At 48.2% G+C, this 20,298-nt stretch overlaps 1 protein-coding gene across 10 annotated transcripts in view; it reads right to left on the bottom strand.

The window, feature by feature from the left end:
- ARHGEF9 (Cdc42 guanine nucleotide exchange factor 9) overlaps nt 1–20,298 on the bottom strand; it is a 204,332-nt gene that overhangs the window by 12,571 nt on the left and 171,463 nt on the right. For all 10 annotated transcript variants that reach the window (XM_027705515.1, XM_027705513.1, XM_027705516.1 and 7 more), the window contains 3 exons: nt 17,000–17,131; nt 2,582–2,825; nt 1,811–1,879 (listed from right to left, as the gene is read on the bottom strand). In XM_027705515.1, coding sequence (XP_027561316.1) covers nt 1,811–1,879; nt 2,582–2,825; nt 17,000–17,131 — 445 coding nt within the window. The remainder of the gene's footprint in view (nt 1–1,810; nt 1,880–2,581; nt 2,826–16,999; nt 17,132–20,298) is intronic.

Here is a 20,298-nt window from a genome sequence, read left to right as displayed (position 1 = left end):
GGCTACGATCACCACAGTGCAGGACAAAGCAAACAGAGCTACCGTTTTAATGACCCTATTTGTTGTTTTTCAGATTCTGTGTCTTAAAAACAACCAGGCTGTGCTTAGCTTGGTGCTGGGATGTGACTGAACTTCTGTCTGACTTGAGGACTTAATCTCATAAAAAGAACTGCCAGTGCTACAGCCTAAGCTCGTTCTTCACTAAAGAAATGCTGACTGGTGCTTTAGGAGCTAATGAGTTTTATAGTCCAAGAAGCCTAAGATAACAACCCCTCTTTTTTCATCTCAGAGAGAAAGAGAGAGAAAGACAAAGAGAGTAGACAGAGAGCAATTGCTGTGTAAGACATAAGTCCTGTTGGGCATATTGTATTTGTCAGGATGCAAGTCCAGTGATTTACGTGGGAGTAACGGAAGGCATGCTCAGGCACCTCTGAACTGTGTCCCTCAATGGCTGAACAGTACAATTATTAATTAATATCTTAATTAATTAATAATATAATTAATTGAACAGCAAGTAATAATTTAAACTGGTTTTGTCATGGCAATCATGCAAGTCTGATTCTCTAATTTTCCAGTTGCCACAACCCCTGTGATTGGTTCCGTGCTGAGGGACGAACATGCAGGTGAGGGGGACTCTGTGACCACGAGCTGGTGACAATGGCCACTCCTGCCTGAAGCACAGGTACCCTGTGTGAGGTACCTGGGCCTGGTTTTGGGGTGTGCACACGCTGAGCTCAGAAAATCTGGCCAGGAGAGTTTTTAGAGAACATCTTAGAAGACGACATAGGAAGTTAGTAGAGAGGAGAAGACTAATGACAATGGAGAGACACAGCAAACCAAGGAGTTTACAGTTGGCCTGGCAAACCACTCCTGGACCAGCAAAGCCAGTACACAACAACAGGTGAGCCAGAAAGCAAAGAGCTCCTTCAATTCCTGAACTAAAACCCCACTGCCTGCGCACAGCAGGGACAAACCTGCCTGGGGCTGACTCGAGCCCAGGCAGTGACGAGTTCTCTCAACACCCGTTTATAGGCCTGGTTGTGCCATGGAACTTTGGTACTGAATCGATATGTCTATGACATAGTGAAGCTTTGGAGAACTTGAAAGATGACCTCTCTGACTTTCCCTCTGTGTTCAGTATTTCCAAACCTGTAGCTGCAAGAGTTATTGCCAGAGATAATAAACACTGGCCTTTGCCAGTTGTGACTCTGCCTAATACCTGGCATGGCATTGATTAGTTGGCTGTACCCTGCCTGGGTGGGGAAATGAATCTGACATTCAAGAAATATAATGTCTTTACTAAAACACTTTATTTCCTAGAGCTGATGCTACTATGCTGTCCTTAAAAAGTTACAGGCAGCCCCAGGAAACAAGAGTGTCCCCTTTCCAGAAGCAGGAAAGGGGTAGCTCCCTCCCCAGTTCCAGCATTTTAGTCATCCTTCTTTTTTTGCTTAATGGGAGACTTTGGGAATTAGCAGAACCCCTACGCACCTCCGCACTCACTCCCGTTTCAGCCTGAGATAAACAACTGAGATAGATTTCTGCCCCCAGGGACAGCTTCTGGACATCAGACTGCAGACACGAGATCAAATTCATCTCTGGTGCCATTCCACTGGCTTCAAGCACATTCGACCAGAGATTAATTTGGCCCACAGATACATTAAGAAAGGATACAAAGCACAAATGGTATTTTATAAAAAAAGAGCAGGGGAGGGGGAAGTTCAAGGGGACGCTGGATCCTAACCCAGCAGGATTCAGCCCAGCCCGCTCCACCCTCACATCACCAGGCACAGAGCGTGTTGCCGGTTACCTTTTTGCTTACTGACTTTCTTTACTGTCATTGCCGCTTGCCGCTTTTGATTTTCAGAAATTTCAAAGCCTGGAAAAGGGAACACGGCAAACACAATTCAGAAGGTTGCTTACAAAGCCTGGGGGTTTTTTTTTTGGGGTGGGGGGATGCCCTGCACTGTTGGGCAAACACAGAAGGCCCCAAGCGGGCAAGGATGGCCCGGTGAGCTGAGGGTATGGGTGTGTTCTACTGAAAAGCAGCTCTTCCTTGAAGGACAGGCCTCTTTATAATCTCACTTGTGCAGGGGCTGTATGAAAAGTAAGATTAGACCCATTATTATTTATACAGTAGCATAAATATGCCCCGTGCTTTACAGCTGAGCACCAAACTGAGCCTGAACTGCCACTGGTTACAGTCAATGGATGGGCTGATGTGAGGGGAGGGCACGGCTGGGAAGTCACTGACCGCTGCCCTCCCACGCTGCACGAGATATAACCAGAGCAGAATGGTGCAGCCAGGAGACACTGAAGTCAGATGGCCAAAGACTTCCTTCTCCCATATACTCATGGAGGTCCAGGCTTGAAGCTATGGGCAGAATTTGTTTATTGAGGGCCAAAAATAACAGTAACTGAATTGGAAAGAGACCTGTTTATGATTATGAGAGCAACCAAGGACATTTCAGTAAGACTGAACTGTAATTCTACTACATAAAAATGTCGGCTTCTCCACCCATTGGGGCTAAATTAAACATTATCAACAATCTCCTTTCAGATTCATTTCCATATTCCTCACCTATCTTTTCATCTTCTTTTACCATCTTCCTTTCTTCTCTGAAAGCTCTAAGCCATCGTAACTTCTCCTCCAGTTTCTTGGCAAAGAATAAGTGCATTTCCTCAGTCTCCTTGTTATGAAGTTTGAAGGCATTCTTCATGCTGACATTGAAGTCATCATCTCTCCCATCGTCTATATCCACCACTTCATATTTATCCATGTCTATGCGCCCTTTGTAATACAGAATATCTCTTCTTATCAGATCCTACAGAGACAAAAGGAGAAAGGGTTGATTGTAGGATGCTTATAGAGCCTGAGCTCAGCAGGAAATTCCTGGGAGAGCTGAAGAAAACAAAGAAATAATGGTGCAACCTGGCCAGGTTCTTCAAGCCTCACCTGTTGTGAACACATTTCTTGCAAACAGGGTAGATCACGGGCAGAGAAGAACAAAATACACCTCCTTGTGCTGCAAAATTCAGCTTGTGGGCATGAAGAAATGCCTCTGAGTAGGAAACATGTTTCCATCATTTCCCATGATGGGAGGTTCTGTTCCATGGGACGAGAACCATAAGACACAGGCCACTGGCCTGACGGAATTCCTGTGCTGCCAGCCAGGTGTACAAACAAAATGCAGCCATGTTTGGCAGTGCAGACTGGGTAGTACAGATCTGTTTTCCAAACACATTCCCAGAGCCAGGGGAGACAGATCTCAGCCCCTTCTCCTTGGAACCCATTTCCCATTCACAAACAGCTCACTGGTGAGAAATCACCCCAATCCTCAGGCCAAAGCACTCCTAACCTATCTCTGTCTCATTACACCCTGGATTTAACCTCTTGATCCAGCTTAATATTTTCTTTTTCCCTCCTTGATATTTATAACCTTTTCAACCAAACCTGTTCATGTTCATCTCCTTCCTCAGTTGGTTACTCCTTTTTCTTGAGCAGCAGCTTATTTCTCTGTGTTGGGAAGGGAAAAGTAAATTTTGTACTGCCTTTACTAGAACTACTCTTGATTTATACTGATTTAAGAGGAGCATTGGCCCCACATCTCTATGTCTTTACAGGAGAAGATAACAAAAGATGATCCTCAGAAAAAAATGTTAATTCTATAGTCATGACCACACAAAGTGATTCAAGTTTCAAGGCACACATATTTAGAACACCAAACTCAGCAACACACAATCAAGATTTCCTTCCTCTAACCACTCTCAAAAGCCAATATTTAGGTATATTAAATCAATTTAACCTAAGTACCTTTGGATTTTTGAGATAAAGATAAATCTAAAGATGAATGTCTGTCAAAGGATTCATTTAAGAAGAAAAATGAAAGCAATGTACAGCATTTATTTACTCAAATAATATTTAGCAGCGAGGTTTTTTAAAGATAGGAAGTAGGTATAATTTTAAAAAAATTAATCTTGAAAAATAAACTCTACACCATAATTTATTTAGCAAACTTGCACCTTGCTCATGGATCTGCCAGACAGTATTAATTCTCATTAGACAGGGCACTGGCGAGAAGCTTTAAATCCTGACTCCTTCCTCTGGAATGTTCTGGGCAGGGGGGAAATTCCATTAACAAATCTCTAGTAGAAACACCTTCCTCTAGTGCAGGCTCTGAGCAGTGATGCTGTCCAATACACAAAAAAAGGGTATTTCAGGCAGAATAGGCAACAGAATATCTTTTCTGTTTTGTCCTAACTTGGAAAATAGCTTCTTTCCCTCTGTGCCTGGGAAAGGCTGTAAGTGTCACCCAGGACCTGATCAATCCAATCAATACCACACACTGTGTTTAATGTGAGTCTGGGGCTCATCTGTATAAATAACATTTATCTCCACCACACTCTCAAAAAAACCTGATCCCAAATCTCACAGGAACCAAGATGCACTCCTTAAGTTAGCTGTACAACAGCCACTCTCCTTCCCACTGATCCTGAGGACTTGCAGAACACCACCCAAACAGACCGTGCTCGTGATGACACGGGTGAAGAGGAATCCACAGAACTTTTCCAGGCAACTCTCATGATTGTGTAGGTTTGTTTGTGAAGGTATTACAAGAATAAAGAATCACAGTCTTCCTTCTCATCAGGGTCTGTGTGTTGGCCTTTTCCCTACACACACTCAATACATTTTTCCCCTTTTATCTCTCTGATTTTGACTCAGAAAACATTATGAGCTATTTTTAACAGCTAATGCCAAGCGAATGCTTTAACAGCTTTGTGCAGAGGACAGTCCCTGGGTTTGGAGGTGTCTGCTTGAGCTGCTCCATACGTTTCCTCTCCCAGGCCGAGGCTCTTGCAGAGCATCTCCAAGGCTCCTGAGCTCCGCAGGTGCTGCTGAGCACTGGATGTGAAGGCAACGGCGCTGCCTGGGAGCTACTGCAGGAGCAGCGAGGAGATACCGGAATCCTGCAAGGGCTTCTGGAAATAAAATGGCCCCACAGAATATTATGGTTGGCGAAATGCAATAGTTCAGCTGCTGAGCCCACAGAGAACGTGAGGAAGAAACGCCGTGGTTTGCCCTTGAGAGCTGAGCAAGCGCAGGGGAAAGGAGGGAAAGACAACAAGCACAAAGCTCCTGTCTGCCACTTTACTGCCATTGGAGGAGAAGGCTCAATAATGACTCTAGAAGAAATGGATCATCTCTTCTCCCATCACCCTCCCGATACCCCACAGTGCATATCCTTCCTACTTCCACAAAAGAAGGACATTCCTCACTCACTGACCACAAACTCCAGCAGTGGTACCCCAAATTTATAAGAGACCCTTTACTTCTCCCAGAGTGGTGGAGCACATAAACATCTCTGTGAGCAGCACATGCCTGCCCATGGAAGACACCTTGTACGTACCTGGTTCCAGAAAGTTCAGTCCATAGAGCAGATTAACAACTGTAACTGGATAATGTAATTTTTAATATCTGGGCATTTCTATTATCACTTCTCCCTTCTTCTTGCCAACACTCAATAAATGGATATTATTTCCCAACTGACTAAATTTTAATACCCATAGTACGGGATGCATAATAATTATTTGATCCATGGATATTTTACCACTTATGTTCCTACAGCTCTTAAAGAATAACAGATATTACTCAGGTCCTTAGTGAACCATGAGCCTCTTCAAATGGCTTACACTGTAATTGAGTTCAATAAAATTTAGGTATTCATCTGGGCTATGTGAGAGACAGCAAACGAGGCCAAAGACTTGTTTTAAGGAGCTTTTTATGCACGTAGACAAGAGAATAGGAATTGAGGGAACACACAGGCCGTGAGGTGATGCTGCTTGTGTGCTCTCTGCCATGTGCAGCCAGGAACCTGGAGCAGTGCTGAGAAATGATCCCAGTGCTCTCCACACTGTTTTGTCCAGCACAGGACTATCCTTTCTCCCAGCACGTCCGTGGAGACAAACAAGCAAACAGAAGATAAAGGAAAGCAGCTGTGTGGCCGAGGAGCAAAATGGATCATTCAACCAGCCCAGTGTAAGAGCTGCATGGCAGGAGGACAGAGCAGACAGTACACACAAAATGAGATTCATCTGCTACGGTAGCAGCCACACTGTGGAAAGGAGCTCTGGCTTTGTGGGGCATAGAAATGGCAGCTGGGCAGGCTGCTGCTCCTGCTCCTGATTATCCCAGGGATAACATATTAAGAAGAAATGATTAAGCTCTAAAATGTACCTTCATGTACATGCTGGCTGTATCAGTATGGTATTGCCTGTTATCCTGCCCACAGTTCAGTCAGCGTGACGACTGGCTGGTTTACACTGCCCAGTTCTGAATGTCACACAAAATTATTTCTTGTAGTTAAATCAGGCAAGAGCAAGAAAACATAAAAAGACAAAAAAAGACCAAAAAAAGGACTCTCAAAACCTCATCAGTGGGGAAAGGACATAGAAATGGAGTTGTTTAACCTAGAAAGATAATAACTAATAACTAAAAAGGAATGTGTTGTTGGTATTCCAGTAGGTGAAAGCTGCTGCTCTTCTATGGAGCCTGGTGATCAATTTTTCTCCATTTTGATTGTGGTTTGGCTCAATTTACCACCAGGGAGAACAGCATTAGAATCTTGTGACAAAAATCTTTCTAGCTATAAGAGTAGTTAAACTGTAGAACAGACAAAATAGGGAAGTCTTGGGATGGCATTCCTGGGGGATTTTCAAAAGAAGGTTAGACAAACATCCATCAGAGATGATCTGAGTATACTTAATCCTGCAAAGGGAATAGCTGATCTCCTGGGGTCCTTCCCAGCTCTGCATTTTGATGGTGTCTGAGAGGAAGGTGACAGATGGAGGAGGGATGGGTGAGAGCAGGTGGGATTACACGGACTGGAGGGGCGGTGTGGGAGAGCCCCAAGGCAGCAGGAGCCACAGCGACACGGACCTGCAGTCTCTGCAGAGCATCCAGACTGCCTTGCCTGGCTCTGAAGGCAATTGATGCATCTGGGTCATTTGCACTTATTTGTCTAAATATGATCTTTTTTTACCCTACAGCTTCTATGATTTCCTTTTCTTTCCCTCACTGAGGTTAATTAAGCTCTTCTGAATAATGCTCTGCAGTCTGTTCACGTAATCTGTACTAAGGATTCACAAGGAAAAGATGAAGCCAAAAAAAGTGGTGTTTGACGGGAGCACAAAACAAAGTTCCGACACATTATGTAAGCTTCCCCCCCCTCCCCAGTTCTGCTCTCCGAGGGCTGTGTTGGTGTTTGCAGCTCGAGCAGCTTGTGCTGAGCTCGGGGCTGGACCTGCCTGTGGGACTGCCTGGGCCATTCCCTCCTGCTCCCACACCTTGCCCCTCTCTGAAGGGGGGAAGGTCACTTCAAAAGAAAAAAATCTGCTTTGTGACCATCAGAAGAAAACCAAGGCTGAGCTCTGTTGGAAAACCTGGAGATCTGAATCTGGAATGTGGCTTCCACAATGAATTACACACCTATTGAAGTGGATATAGATACCTGCAGAAAGGACTGCACCCGTAAATAAGAGTGTTCAGTGGCTCTTACTATTGCATTGACTTCTACTTGTCTTCAGTACTGCTTCCTCCTGCTCTCTAGCTTTAGTCCATCACTTTTTTCTGCCACAGCTGCCCGAGCCAGGCACAGCCTTTGCACGCTGTGGGTGTGCAAGACCCCGTACGAGTCACACCTCTGCAGGAGAAAGAACATTCATCACAAGGAGAGCAACCTGCAGTCACTTGTGCAATGTGACATCAGAACTGAAAGCTATTCAAGAGTTTAAGCAGCGCAGGGCACATAAGGAGGAAATTTCCCCCTGTCAGAGGGCACAGGTGAGGCCCTGCCCTGGTCCCAGTCACTCGTTCCCACGAGCTCTGCGTGCAGCATCTCCAGGCATTTCACATTCCTCCTGTTAATTGCTTGGTGTGTGCCCGGCAAGGGTAGATGGGGAGGCCTTAAGCAAGGGCTGTGATTTTAGGATGGTGCATTTTTTCGAGGGCTGTGGTTTACTCTGTGCTGGGTCACACTCGACTTCTCATGCGTAAAACAAATCATTCGTGAAACACAAATGGAGGAAGAGCCATTTGCAGCCGTGAGTCATTAGATCCCTCTTATGAACTGACAGGAGAGGAGATGCCAACCACAGAATAATCCATGACAAGGTTCTCATTGCATATGTAGGTTATTGGTCCTCCTGGTTACCAAACCCCTGCATATTCCAATGGCAAAGGAGGTTCAAACTGACCTGGGGAGGGGTGATGTGCTCTGAGCACAGGGTTCAGCCAGGCTGTGTGAGTGCAGCCCCCGGGGCTGGCAGGGGCTGGCTGGGGGCCTCGAGGTGAAGTGACATTTCTCCCTCAGCCCTTTCCCAGCTCTACCAGGGGATAATGACATTTGCTTATTGTACGGAGCAACAGGGAGCTGTAAGTAATTGGTGAGAGACACACTGGCAGCCTCTGATGGTGGATCTCTAACAGCTCAGAGCCACGTAAGAACAGCTCAGTCTTATCCACGCCTTGGGATCAGAGCTGGCAAAGCCCAGCAAGGCAAAGAGACCACGGGAGAATGGGCAGCCGAGGATGAGGCTGGAGAGATGCCCACCTACAGCCAAGTGCCACCCCTTGGTGAACAACTGACACTGGAAGAGTGGATGAACAGTGAATGGTTGATGCTGAAATTGGGCAAAGACTAAGCCAGGGTCCATAATAACTGCACTCAAACACAAACCCATGATTTGGGAAAGGCAGAAGTTTGGAAAAGGCTGAGTTGCCTTTTGCACTGAGGTGTGGGGTTCAGACCCCTCTCTGATGATTTCTTGCTGGCCTGGGCAGTGCCTGCAGAGCAGAGGGAGTGAGCAGGGTTTTTTAATGTACTCCTGAAATTTGTCCTGATTTTCCTGCCTGCTTGCTCTCTATCTTCACTCTGCCCAGCCTGCCGTAAGCAATGAGAGCGTGGCACACTGCCACTTCACCATGTCTTTGGGTATCTTTAGTCATAAGGGCTTTCAACGTCCTTTGGTTTTTTAAAAAAATATTTGGAGCCTACATTTTTAAAGTCTAATTTACCTTAAAGAGACCCTTTGACGAAAGCAGCCCAGCCTGCTTTTCATGAACACCAAGGGGGCAGCTTTCTGTAGCATTTGCTCATGTACCTTAATCCTCCTGTGGGCTGAGTTTGAGATGGGGCAGTGACACACGGATCTCATCGACCGGCCCAGAGCTGTGAGTGCATCATCCAACCAGGCCCCTCCTTGGTCCAAATGAGACTCTAAGACTCAATGAACCCTTGTGAATGGTTTTGTCCTAAATATTCTTGATATCAGAAAACAAATCTAAGCCCTGTTAAGCGTTTGGAGGCCAGAGGCTGTGAGCCCTGGTACCAGCTTGTCGGACACAGCAGCTGGGACTGAGCCAGCCTGTAGGAGCAGGGAGATGGGGCCTGCACTGTATTAGGAACAGGGGGACGTAACACCACCTCCCCAACACCACCTCCAACAAACCTCCTGGGACGGGCCAAAGAGCCTCCCAGGGGAGCCTAAACCTCTCTCAGTTTACATAACTCCTCCTGCACAAGGACAGCTGTGCTGGGGAGGTCAGCAGATTCCTGCCAAATTATTCAGCACTGTCTGTCTCCTGAGTTTGGGAAGAGACGTTTGATTCATCCTTGCCAGCTCCATGGAGCTGCAGTGTGGGATCCGAGAGGGGGAGGATTGGAGCTGAAAGCATTTATGTGGAAATGCTGTTTTGGTTCCATGTATTTAGTGGAACATCAGTGGCATTTTGATGCCTTGTTCCACCCTGAGCCCAATCACTTTGGTTGCAAAGCCACGAGGCGAGGGCGAGTGCCTTTCCAAAAAACTAATAGCAGGAAGAGATGGGAAACCCTTCTGCACCCACGTCACTCGGCTCTTCTGGTCTTTCCAACTTGCTCTCAGGGGCTTCAAATTGTGCTGATGAAAAGCCACAGCAGGAAGAGGGGTAGATTTTCAGCTCTGGAGGTTTTGTTTGTGGACCAAATTTACACCCATTGCAATTATGGGAGTGAAAAATTAGGCACAGAGTATATTGCAGTGCATCCTGCAAATCTGTATGACCACAGGAGGAGGGACACCTGATCCCTGTCCAGCCAAGCAACATTAGACTGTGAAGGACTGTTATTTCATCCCTTTTTGGATTTTAACACTGAATTAGCAACTAACAACTTAAAGCCTTCCCCTGCCTTCCTCCTGCTGTCTCCTCTGGATCCCTCTGGCTCCCACTCTTCCCTCTCTGCTCCCTCGGAGCCAGTGGAGCAGCAGCAGGTGTGGCAGGTGCTGGCTCAGGTCAGTGCAGCCCCTCAGCATGAACCCTCCTGTGCAGCCGTGCGAGGGTACGTGGCTGGCACCTGCACGGCCCTGCCCCAGGGTCACTGGGCACTCCGGGCTCTGGGCTGTCAAAAGGAATGTCTTCTTTCTCTGAGCACACCTGTCTGAAAGCTGAAGGACTGTTTCATAACTGGTTTTAAACTATATCCCATAAATTGCTAGACTTGCCTTCATGCCCAGCTCTCTACTGGCCAAGGGACAGGAGGATCCAACTTCCCTGCTGTGCTCTAAGAACCCACAAAAACCTCTTGCCTGCAGACAGCACTGACTGATCATCTAGGCATGAGCACAGGGGTCTGGCAGTGGGGCTGTGGAAACACTGGTCTCTAAAAACTTCATTTCACACTTTGTTCTGGGGCTGTGACCAATTGGGCCTGTGTGTTCTCTTTGGTCGCCTCCAAAAATAAAATATCCTGAGCTGGAAGGGACCCACAGGATCATCAAGGTCCAGCTCCTGGCCCTGCCCAGGACAGCCCCAGGAATCACCAGCAATCTCACCAGGTCCAGCAGCAGCAGGCCCTGCCTGCCAGGGCAGCACTGAGTCTCTCCTGAGCTGCTGTTTTCAGCAGCTCTCCTGAGCCTGACCCATTTGCCCACCCTGCTGCAGGCTGGGCCCAGGCCTGACCCAAAACAGGGCATTTCGGGGAGATCTGTGTTACTGGGAGAAAAAGAGAAGGGATTGGAGGTGCTGCAGAAGTCAAAGAGTGCTCCTTGTGGGTCAGAAAACCACTTCAGAGTAATTAGAATTGTCCCAGGGCTGCTCTGTGTTTGCAAACAAGATTTTGGGCTGGTCCTGTGAGACCTGGTTAGCCTGTAATAAGAGCAGGGCCGTGGTTTTGGTGCAGAGATTACTTCAGTGCTTCCAGCAGAAGTGATATGGGAACTAGACCTTCTTACACTAAAAGGGCTCAGCAATGTCTCTTTTATCTTACCACTTGGAAACCTGAACTGAAACGGAGGCTGACAGGATTATTTTATTTACTCCATCTCCTGTAGCACAGCTATTTCTGGCTAGCTGTCTGGCTACTGCTATTAAACTGGTCTCATTTTGCTTCTCATCCAACCTGCTTTGCTCAGGGAGCTCAAGGGAAGACAGCAATAGCAATAAACCACAAGCTGGAGCCTGCATTGCCTCTTGATTACAAGAGACACATAAAAAGCACAAATGAAAACTAAATGTGTTTCATGCAGTCACTGATCTTTCTGCACTGTCAGAAAACACCAAACATGGAGCCCCATCAAGGACTGCTTGGTTATTGAGGAAGGAAAAGCAGAATTTGGTGCAGAAACTCAGTTAACCCTTCACACTTCAGGCTGTCATTCCCAGCCCGATGCCACAGCACCCTGGAGCCCGTTGGGGGAATCCAAACTATCACACAGAACAGATAAGGGAAGATCCTCCTCTGCTGAGTGCCTCCAGCATCCCCAACATAACAGGCTGTGATCATAATTAATGCTGTGTGTCACAGGCCTGGATGTGAAGTACCATGATTTGCAAATCTAAAGCATCTCTGTGTCAAACTCTCTCAACTTCAGGGTGATGAAGAAAGTGGACCCTGTGCCTTTAAGGCAACATCTTTTAATGCTGCCATCATCCAGGATTGCCTTCATTTCTTGGTAACTGTGGTCAGCATGCTGGAATATGCATTCCTCCCCTATTATACACATAGGGCAAGGCACAGTGAGGCCAGTGCTTGCTTCCTGCCCACTGTATTCCCTTCTCCCTTCCCAAAAGGCAACTCTGCATTAGGGCATCCAATCAACAGTCTCTTTGGAGAAGCCACCACTTTGTCCTCAGGCACATGGCAATGTCCCACTCTCTGGTTCAGGAGACACGGACAGAAAATTCATTGGGAGACTTTGACATTAATCCAACAGCTGAAAGTTACCCGGCTTTGCAAAGAAAACCTGATTCCTGAGCTCTCCCAGAGGCTCTGGATCAGGAACTGTGGCCTACAAACTGGTATTTCAGCATTCAGTTTATTGAAGCCTGAAATAGTCGACATGGCCATTTCATCTAATTAAACTCCTCACTTCCTGGCACCAGGAAATAATCCAGAGGTGATGTTAGGAAGTGACCAGTGCTGTCTCTGATGGCCAAATCTAAACCAAAGAGATTTATCTGTAAAGCTCAGAAACAGCTTTTGTTAAAATTATCCCACACAAGTTGCTTTGCAAGATGTTTGCCAGCAGTGAGAGCTGCCTGCCACAGTGCATGCTGCATGCAGCCCTTGGAAATCTTAGTGCAGGTTTCCTGCTTGGAAGAAAGACCTAAAGATACCCCCACTGGTGGAAATAACCAGCACAGTTGAATGCAGCCCTTGGTAATTACACATCTTCACAACCCAGGTCTCTGAAGACCTGTGCTCATGGTGCTCATGGAAAAGTGTTTGGGAATTCTGCCTGAGGCAGTGGATCTTAGGCAGCCAGAGAAGGGGCTGAGCTTGGTCACTGGATCCCACCAGTGCCACTACTCTTCTCCTGACAGCTGAACTATATTAATGACCAGTTTATGACAGTCACATTGACATGGAGAGTTCAACACAGTCATGTCAGTGACCACACCAATACCTGGATCCTCACGCCCAAACAAACCATCACCAACTGCTTTGAAAGGACAAACCCTTGGATCAACTCACACTGCAAAAGCCCTTAGAAAACTCCTAGGACACACAGCCAGTGGGAAGACAACAAGGACGTTCAGGTTCAAGGAGCTGCTCCCACCGGCAGCTCTCAGCCCAATCCACCCACCTGTATGAGACCAGAGAGCAGTGGGATACAAGGGGTGGTCCCAACCTGCAGGGATCTGTGGACAACCACGATTTCCAAAGGCCAGGCAGATGCTGAAGCCTTGCTTGAAATATTTGGGAACAACCAATAAACACAGTGAATGCTGATCAGCGAGCTCCTGGCTGTCAGAGGGCTGAGCTGGCACTACTGATGGGCTTGCAGGTGTATCAGGCAGGAAACAACAAGGTGATAATGTCAGGCAGAATCACATGAGAGTTATCCTCCCTCACAGGAATGTCTTGGCCAGGTGTCCAACAAAAAAAAAGGCCCCATAACCTTGAAACATTCTCAGACAACAGCAGAAAGGGATGGCAAAGTCTCTGGAAAGCAGGGCATGAGCAAAGCAGATGGGGTTATTTGGAAATATGTTACCTGCTGCTGAAAGCAGTAGCTGGACACTAGAAATACCTCCACAGCCAACAGACCATGTCCCTTAGACACAGGCAACAGCGGATGGATCAGTGGGAAAAAGAAACACGGTAAATCCTGGTAGCACACAACAGGAGATGAAACCTTCCCGGGCCAGCTGCCACTGGAGCTGATGGACCAAACCCAAGCCAGCAGGAGAATGGTACAAACAAGATGGTTTTTGAGAATGTGTACTGTGCCTTGTCCATGTAGCCACAGAGAGGACACCAAGAGGTTGAACCAGAGCAATCTTTGCTGTTCACTGACAGCAGAACTGCCGTGAAGAACCCCAAACTTCCATGGGGGTGGGGGACACGTCACTTTGCACAGAGCACCTACCTGAAATAAGGGGCACAGAATGAGTTGTTACCTTGGCTACAGAGAGAATTTTTTATCACTCTGCTTGGGTGCAGCAGCAGTCCAGCAGTACAGAGCAGTACAGTACAGCCACTCAGGGGACCAGCAGCAGTACAAACACAGCGAGAGTCACAGTGGGTTCTCCTGGGACTGACAGCCAGCACTCTGGAGGGCTGGGACCAGAATGCTGCCCAAATTTCTGCAGCAAAAGAAAAACTGACTTTCACTGGCTCTCTTCCAGATAGTGCAGGAATTCATATTCCATCTTCCTGGACTACTGGTATATCAGCAAACACCAACACTCACCCTGGCCTACAGGAGGGATGCTGATTCCAGCCAGGTTTGCCACGTAAAATTTCCTCATCTTCCACTGCACAAACCGTGAGCAGGAACCTGCCAGCCTGAGCACTGTGAGCCCACTGTGGAACCACGTTCGGAGACAACGGAGTTCAAAGGGAAGGACAGAGAATACCAACATCCAAAACTGTCACAGAGCTTAGGATACAGAACTGTGTTCCACCAGGAACTCATGAATTACTCTTTGCAACCATGGGATCCACGTGCATTCCCAGGGGATGCAAGAGCACAGAGCTGTTGCAGCTGCAAACATCTGCCAAGGAGACCACAGGTAATGAAGGTGAGGATGATGTGCAGGTAACTGCAAGGAAGATCTGGAGGAGTGGGGGATCTTGTTGAAATATGTGCTTGTCTTCTAGAGCCTCTCAGGATATCTAGCAAGCCTCCATCAAACTGAAGCATCTGTGGCATATTTAAATAAGGAATGAGTTTTAGTTCCTTATTTCTATTAAAAATCTCTTTTGATCAATAAAGAGATAAAATTCAACCACTATGATTTAAAAAAAAGTATTCTCACATAGATTGTGTTATGATGAAGGATGTATCATACCTACTGATTTACTAGATCTGAAAAAAACCACAAATGCAGAAAATCTTCTGAAGAGGAAGATTCACTGAGATGTGCCATCATAAGTGGTACCAAAGCTGCTCTGGAGGATGTGGGTCATATTTCATATCCCTCAGAGGATAATTTCAAAGCTCCAACTTCCCACACCATGAGGTAAATGGTACCTCACTAAAAAAGCCCCAAGACACGGTGCTCTGGCTCTAAAGCAGAGGTCATCCTGCCTGTTGGGATCTGTGCAGCAAAGCCTGACACAAGGGTGAAGGCAACATAGGCTACAAATCATTCAGATTTAATTTATATGGGATTCATGATCCCAAAATGTGAGCTAACATTCCTCTGGACCCATACTGGGACAATCATTCTCAATAGAATTCAAAGAAAGCATTATCATGGGAGAGTACAGCTGTAACCTCACCTCCCCTCCTGCCCCAACACTGAAAAGTAACTGCAGTTTGCTGCTGGAGGAAAGGGATGCAGAAGAAGAACCTACAGCAAGGTCTGAGCCCCATGCCCATGATATCGGGGTCACCATAGGAGTTCCCACCCTCTGCCCTGTCACCCCAAAGCTCAGGGCACACTCACTGTCCCAAAGACCTCGGCTGGTGGCAGCAGGGCTGCCAGATCCTGGTACAGTCTCTTTGCCAGGAAGGCCCAGGCCCCACGTTCCAATCTGCCGGGTGTTTCCCTGTGCAGCACCTCCTGCAGCACCACGTCCCCCAAAGGGCCTTCTGCATGCAGAAAGGAGGAGGACAGTGTCCCACTAGTGCTGTTTGCATACTGCTGGAACCTGCCAGGCCCCCACAGCCCACTGTGAATTGCTGAACACTCTCCACTCATGCTGATGACTACGGAAATCCCAGCCATGGTTTTCCCGGAGTTACAGGAACACTCGATACCTCTCTGGAACAGACCCAGTGCGAGCCAAGCTGGATGCTGCCTTGTGAATTGGCAATTCGGGTCACAATCAAAGTGTGGGAGGTCAAGATTAAAACTGAAACCAGCTGTGCACCTCCAGACTCATCGTGCCAGCTCTGACCGTCGGACCCGGTTATTGTTGCTCTGTGGTTATTTTTGTGCAGAGCCAGGCCAGGAGTAAAAGGCAAAGCAACAAGGAGGGGAAAAACATGCATTCCAGAAGGCAAAATTTCAGTCAACCATGACTCAGGAGAAGAAAGTGCCACCCACTGCACTGCACAGGCCGCGAGCGGGCAGTGATGCCGTGGTGAGTCAGGAGCCTCCCACGCCTCCTCCCTCGCTGCTTCCTGCAGTGCCAGGGCCCTCCTTGGAGGGCTGGCACACGGAGTGGGGCTGGCTCAGCCTGTCCTGAGCCCTGAGGCTGTAACAGGAGCACAGCTCCCTGTCTGCACTTCCCACTGAAGCCAGGCCTGGGGACTCCCCCTGCACAGTTCTCTGTGTGGCTGCACTGAATGTCACTGAATCCCAGGCTGTCACACACAGGACTGATGTGCTCTGTCCCTTCACGTAGCACAGCTGGGATGGCAATGAGCTGGGATCACCTTAGTGGGATACGGCAGTACAGCTGTGATGCTGCTGCTGCTGAATAGAGCTGCTCTGAAACACAGTTCACCTGCTGCTATTAACACTTCAGCACATCAGCACCAGCATCCTGCACTGCCTTCCTACCTTCTTGATGGGTTTCATGGCAGAGACGTGCCCTGTAAAACCCAGCACAGCAGAGACATCAGGATGAGACTTAAAATGCCTCTGCCCAAGTGCCAGCACAGACACCCTGCACAGACTGAGCTGCTGATCATCATCTCAATGCAGCCACTGAGCTGTCGGCCCAAGTGCCAGGCTCTGCGGTTCATGCAGGAATTCCAGGGCTACCTAATCCCAGATCATATGCTGCAGCCAAAACCTAAAAGAAGTGAGGCAGCAAGCCAAACAAGGGGCATATGAGAAAAAGGCATAAAGTGAAAAAGTGGAGGCTGGATTTGCTATGAGCATAAAAATCCCTCTATCCCAATATGCTCACTACCCCACAAATCAGTATTCCAAGCATGTGGATTTCCTCTCCTCAGTGCTATCCACATCCTCTTCTGCATGTGCAGCAAAAAGCCACCTTGCCCTAAAAACCACTTTGGACTGGCAAGCCTGTCAGCAGCATGCCCTTAGCCATGTCCTTACCTTCTTGCAGAGAACCATCTGGTGATCAAAGAGAAAGAAAACTCTCTGCTGGTTCCGTCCATAAGGCTGGTAAATCCAGGACATTTCCCCCGTGTAGATCAGCTCCGAGCTGCGGTCCAAGATATCGTCTCCCTGGAGGGCAGAGAGAACAAGGCTGAGTGAGCCACTGCTCCCAGCCAGGGCAGTGGACACGTCTGTCTTTGCAGGATGGGGAGAGGCAATCGTTAGGTAAGATTTTGGCCCTCTGGCAGCTCCCAAAGCCACCCCATCTGACTTTGGACCAGAAACTGTGGTTAGGGGATAATTTTGAAGGAAGGAGAATAAATGAAGTAAGTGTGGACACTCAAAGCACAGTCACTGAAGTTCACATTGCAGTGGGGAAAGAGCTGCTCCAGACACTTTACCCACTCCCCTCTCCAGGTACCTCCAGACCCTGATCTCGCTGCAGGTGCTGGTGGCATCAGGCAAGCAAAGCCCTTTCCTGCTGCCAGCATGGCCACTTTGTATTCAGGGTAACCAATCCCCTGCACCTCCCCCCTTTAAAACAGCATCCCAAAGCCTTTTTGGTCCTGAAATGTCAGGCCAGCCATCTCAAATCTCAAAGTCATCAACACTGGGCTATCAGTTCCCCACCCATGATGCTGCCAGAACTCACCCCTCTGGAGTGTTGCTTCTCTTCCCACTCATCCAGGCAATGACAGTCCTTTCTCCCATAGCTCATTAGAGCTCCCCATCTCCAAAAACCTGTCAGGACCACCCCAGCTCCTCTGGCAGCCCCGGGCCCTCCCAGCTGGCCAGGCCTCCCTGGCTGGCTGCTGGAGTGCCCTCACCCTTCCCTGCCTCTGGCTAACGCTTGTTTTCCTCTCTGGTTTTTTTTTAAGGATTCATGAGCAGATGGTCTTGAAAACACAGAGCTCTCTCTCCCACTCTCCGAGAGAACAAATGCAGTCACCCTCCACTAATTGGAATGAGCTGGACTTTTTTAAAAAGTTAATTAAAATCTATTTATTAAAAATGGGTGAATTCACCACCACCTGCCCTATGGGCATCTCGGTGGAACACCGCAGAAGGAAGTAGGATGACTCCAGCTGAAAGGTAAGGAGCAGGATTCAGGAGCAAGTAAAACAAGAGCTTTTTTTTTCTTTTTGGCTCTTAAACTACTGCAGTTCTGGCTTCGACACCAAACTGGAACCGATTTCTGGGACAAGACCATCCCAAAATCTCAGCAAACAGCTTGTAAAGGTTCAGCCAGCTATGGGGGGGATCTAGATAGACACATGCTTCTGGTGTTGCTCACAGCTGCAGGTGCCAAAGCAGCCAAGAGTCAACCCCACTCCTTCTTTCTTGGTGAGGATTTCAGACTGCTGCTCAGGTAAATGTGTAATTAACCTCTCAGCATTGATTGGAAGCAACCGCCTGTGTCCCTGGCCCCTGTGACAACAGCAACTTCATTAAGTCACTGCATCACCATCCTACAGCACAGACTAGCCAGGGGTTTATCCTCCTCTCAGTCTCACTTCTCTGGCCGTGGTATCCCAAGGGCTAATGAGGGTTAACTTCCCAGGGACACAGAGAGTCACTCCCCGGAGGGATGGGCTGTGCATCACATGGTGTCTCAGCAGGGTGGTGACACCTCCTGCCCAGAACCCAGGGACCCGTGTGCTGCTGCCACAGCTCAGGTAGGCACAAGCCCTCGAACAAGAAGCCTCTGAAGAAAATACACTGGCTCCAAAAATTATGGGCTTTCCTGGCTAAATATGAGCTTCTATGAAGAAGATTCCCACAAGCCTATGGATGGGAGCTTTAGGAGAGGGGGCGAGCTTAGGAGAGGCTGGCTGCTAAAAATAGAAAGCCAGTTTTGTCTTTTACTCCTGTGGTAACATCTGAAGCCTGAGGACACACAGAGGACTCTGTAAGCACTTCTACTTGACTAGCTGAATCCAAACTGTGTAGTCCCTGCAAGCTACATAACCCAAAAACATTCAGATCTGAAATGATGGGATTTGTATTGCATTTCTTATGTTGGGAAAACAATTTATATATACAGTCTATAGGCTAGAAATAGCTGATTTCCCACACTGGGTTAGCAATTTGGAAAATACATATTGCAAATACTTTGGGACTAGCACATGGCTGGCCATGAGCAGCATGTCCAGAGCCCTGCCTGCTCCTCCAGCCCCGGCTGCTGTGCCAATTCACCAGCCAGAGCCTCCCAGCAGAACCACTGAACCTTGAAAGGCTGTTCTTTTCCTGACAGTTCTACACCTCTGAACAGCACCAACTGTCCCCTGCAGGGGGGGTGTCCCTTCTGGGGGCTCAGGGGTCAGTTGCAGGATGGGAGCAAGAAGGGACATGTTGGTTTTTCAGCTCCACTGCTACTGTGGCTCCCCCAGCATGCCTCCATCCATGGGCCTGACTCCAGGCAGGCTTTCCCAAATGCCTCTCCCAGTCCCAGCCCTAGATCCCTCCAATCCTGTACAGAACTAGGAAAAAATTTCCTTTTTCTTTTCAATTTTCTTCCAACTCCTAGAGAGGCTGGATCATCTATATCCTTATGTAAATTAAGAGAAACTCTGCTAAAAAAGGAAGAGGCTGAACTTTTAGTTCCACTGAACAGGCAGATTTCTACTGACTTCAGCCGAGCACAGCAGCAGAATGGCCAAGAGGAGACTGGCTGACCTCCTGAGGCCTTGTCCAACCTGAGTTATGTCCCAAAAGCCTCTAACAAAACCCTCAGCCCTCCCCAGCTGCACCAAGGGTTTTCAGTGCACATCCTGACACATCCTCCCTGCACATCCTGCTGCATCCAAAGGGCAGCCGACAGAAAGCTGACTCCTCTCTTCTCAGTGCAGTCACAGCAGAGCTCCTTTGTGAGCAGTAATGGGAGCAGAAGGTCACCCAGATCTGGGTTGGATGAGTGTTTCATGCTCCCTCGAGCCTGCAGTGACACACACAGTCCCAGGGCTACTCCTGACTGTGACAGCACAGGGTCAGCTCCGCTGCTGCTGCGTTGGAAAGATGTGGATCCCCAGCTCCCCAGTTGTGCTGGAGCGACCACCACCCTCCGCAAGGAGCAACTGGCAGGGATCAGAAGGGTTGGAACAGTGCCATGGAACGAAGGGTGTTGGGAGCACCCACACAGCGAGGACGGGCAGGGCACTGTGAGCTGTTCCACCTCTCACGAGCCAGCCCTGAGCAGACACTTCTCTGGGCTTGGGAATGCTCAGGAATGCTCAGGAGCCCGCCAGACCCACTCCCCAGCACCCAAGCCCACCCTGACATGGCCCTTTTGCTGCCAC

Source organism: Neopelma chrysocephalum, unplaced genomic scaffold (assembly GCF_003984885.1).
Source record: "Neopelma chrysocephalum unplaced genomic scaffold, ASM398488v2 Primary Assembly neopelma1_336b, whole genome shotgun sequence".
Taxonomy (NCBI): Eukaryota; Metazoa; Chordata; class Aves; order Passeriformes; family Pipridae; genus Neopelma; species Neopelma chrysocephalum.
Note: the sequence above shows the minus strand (reverse complement) of the source record. Positions and strands in the feature narration are given on the sequence as shown.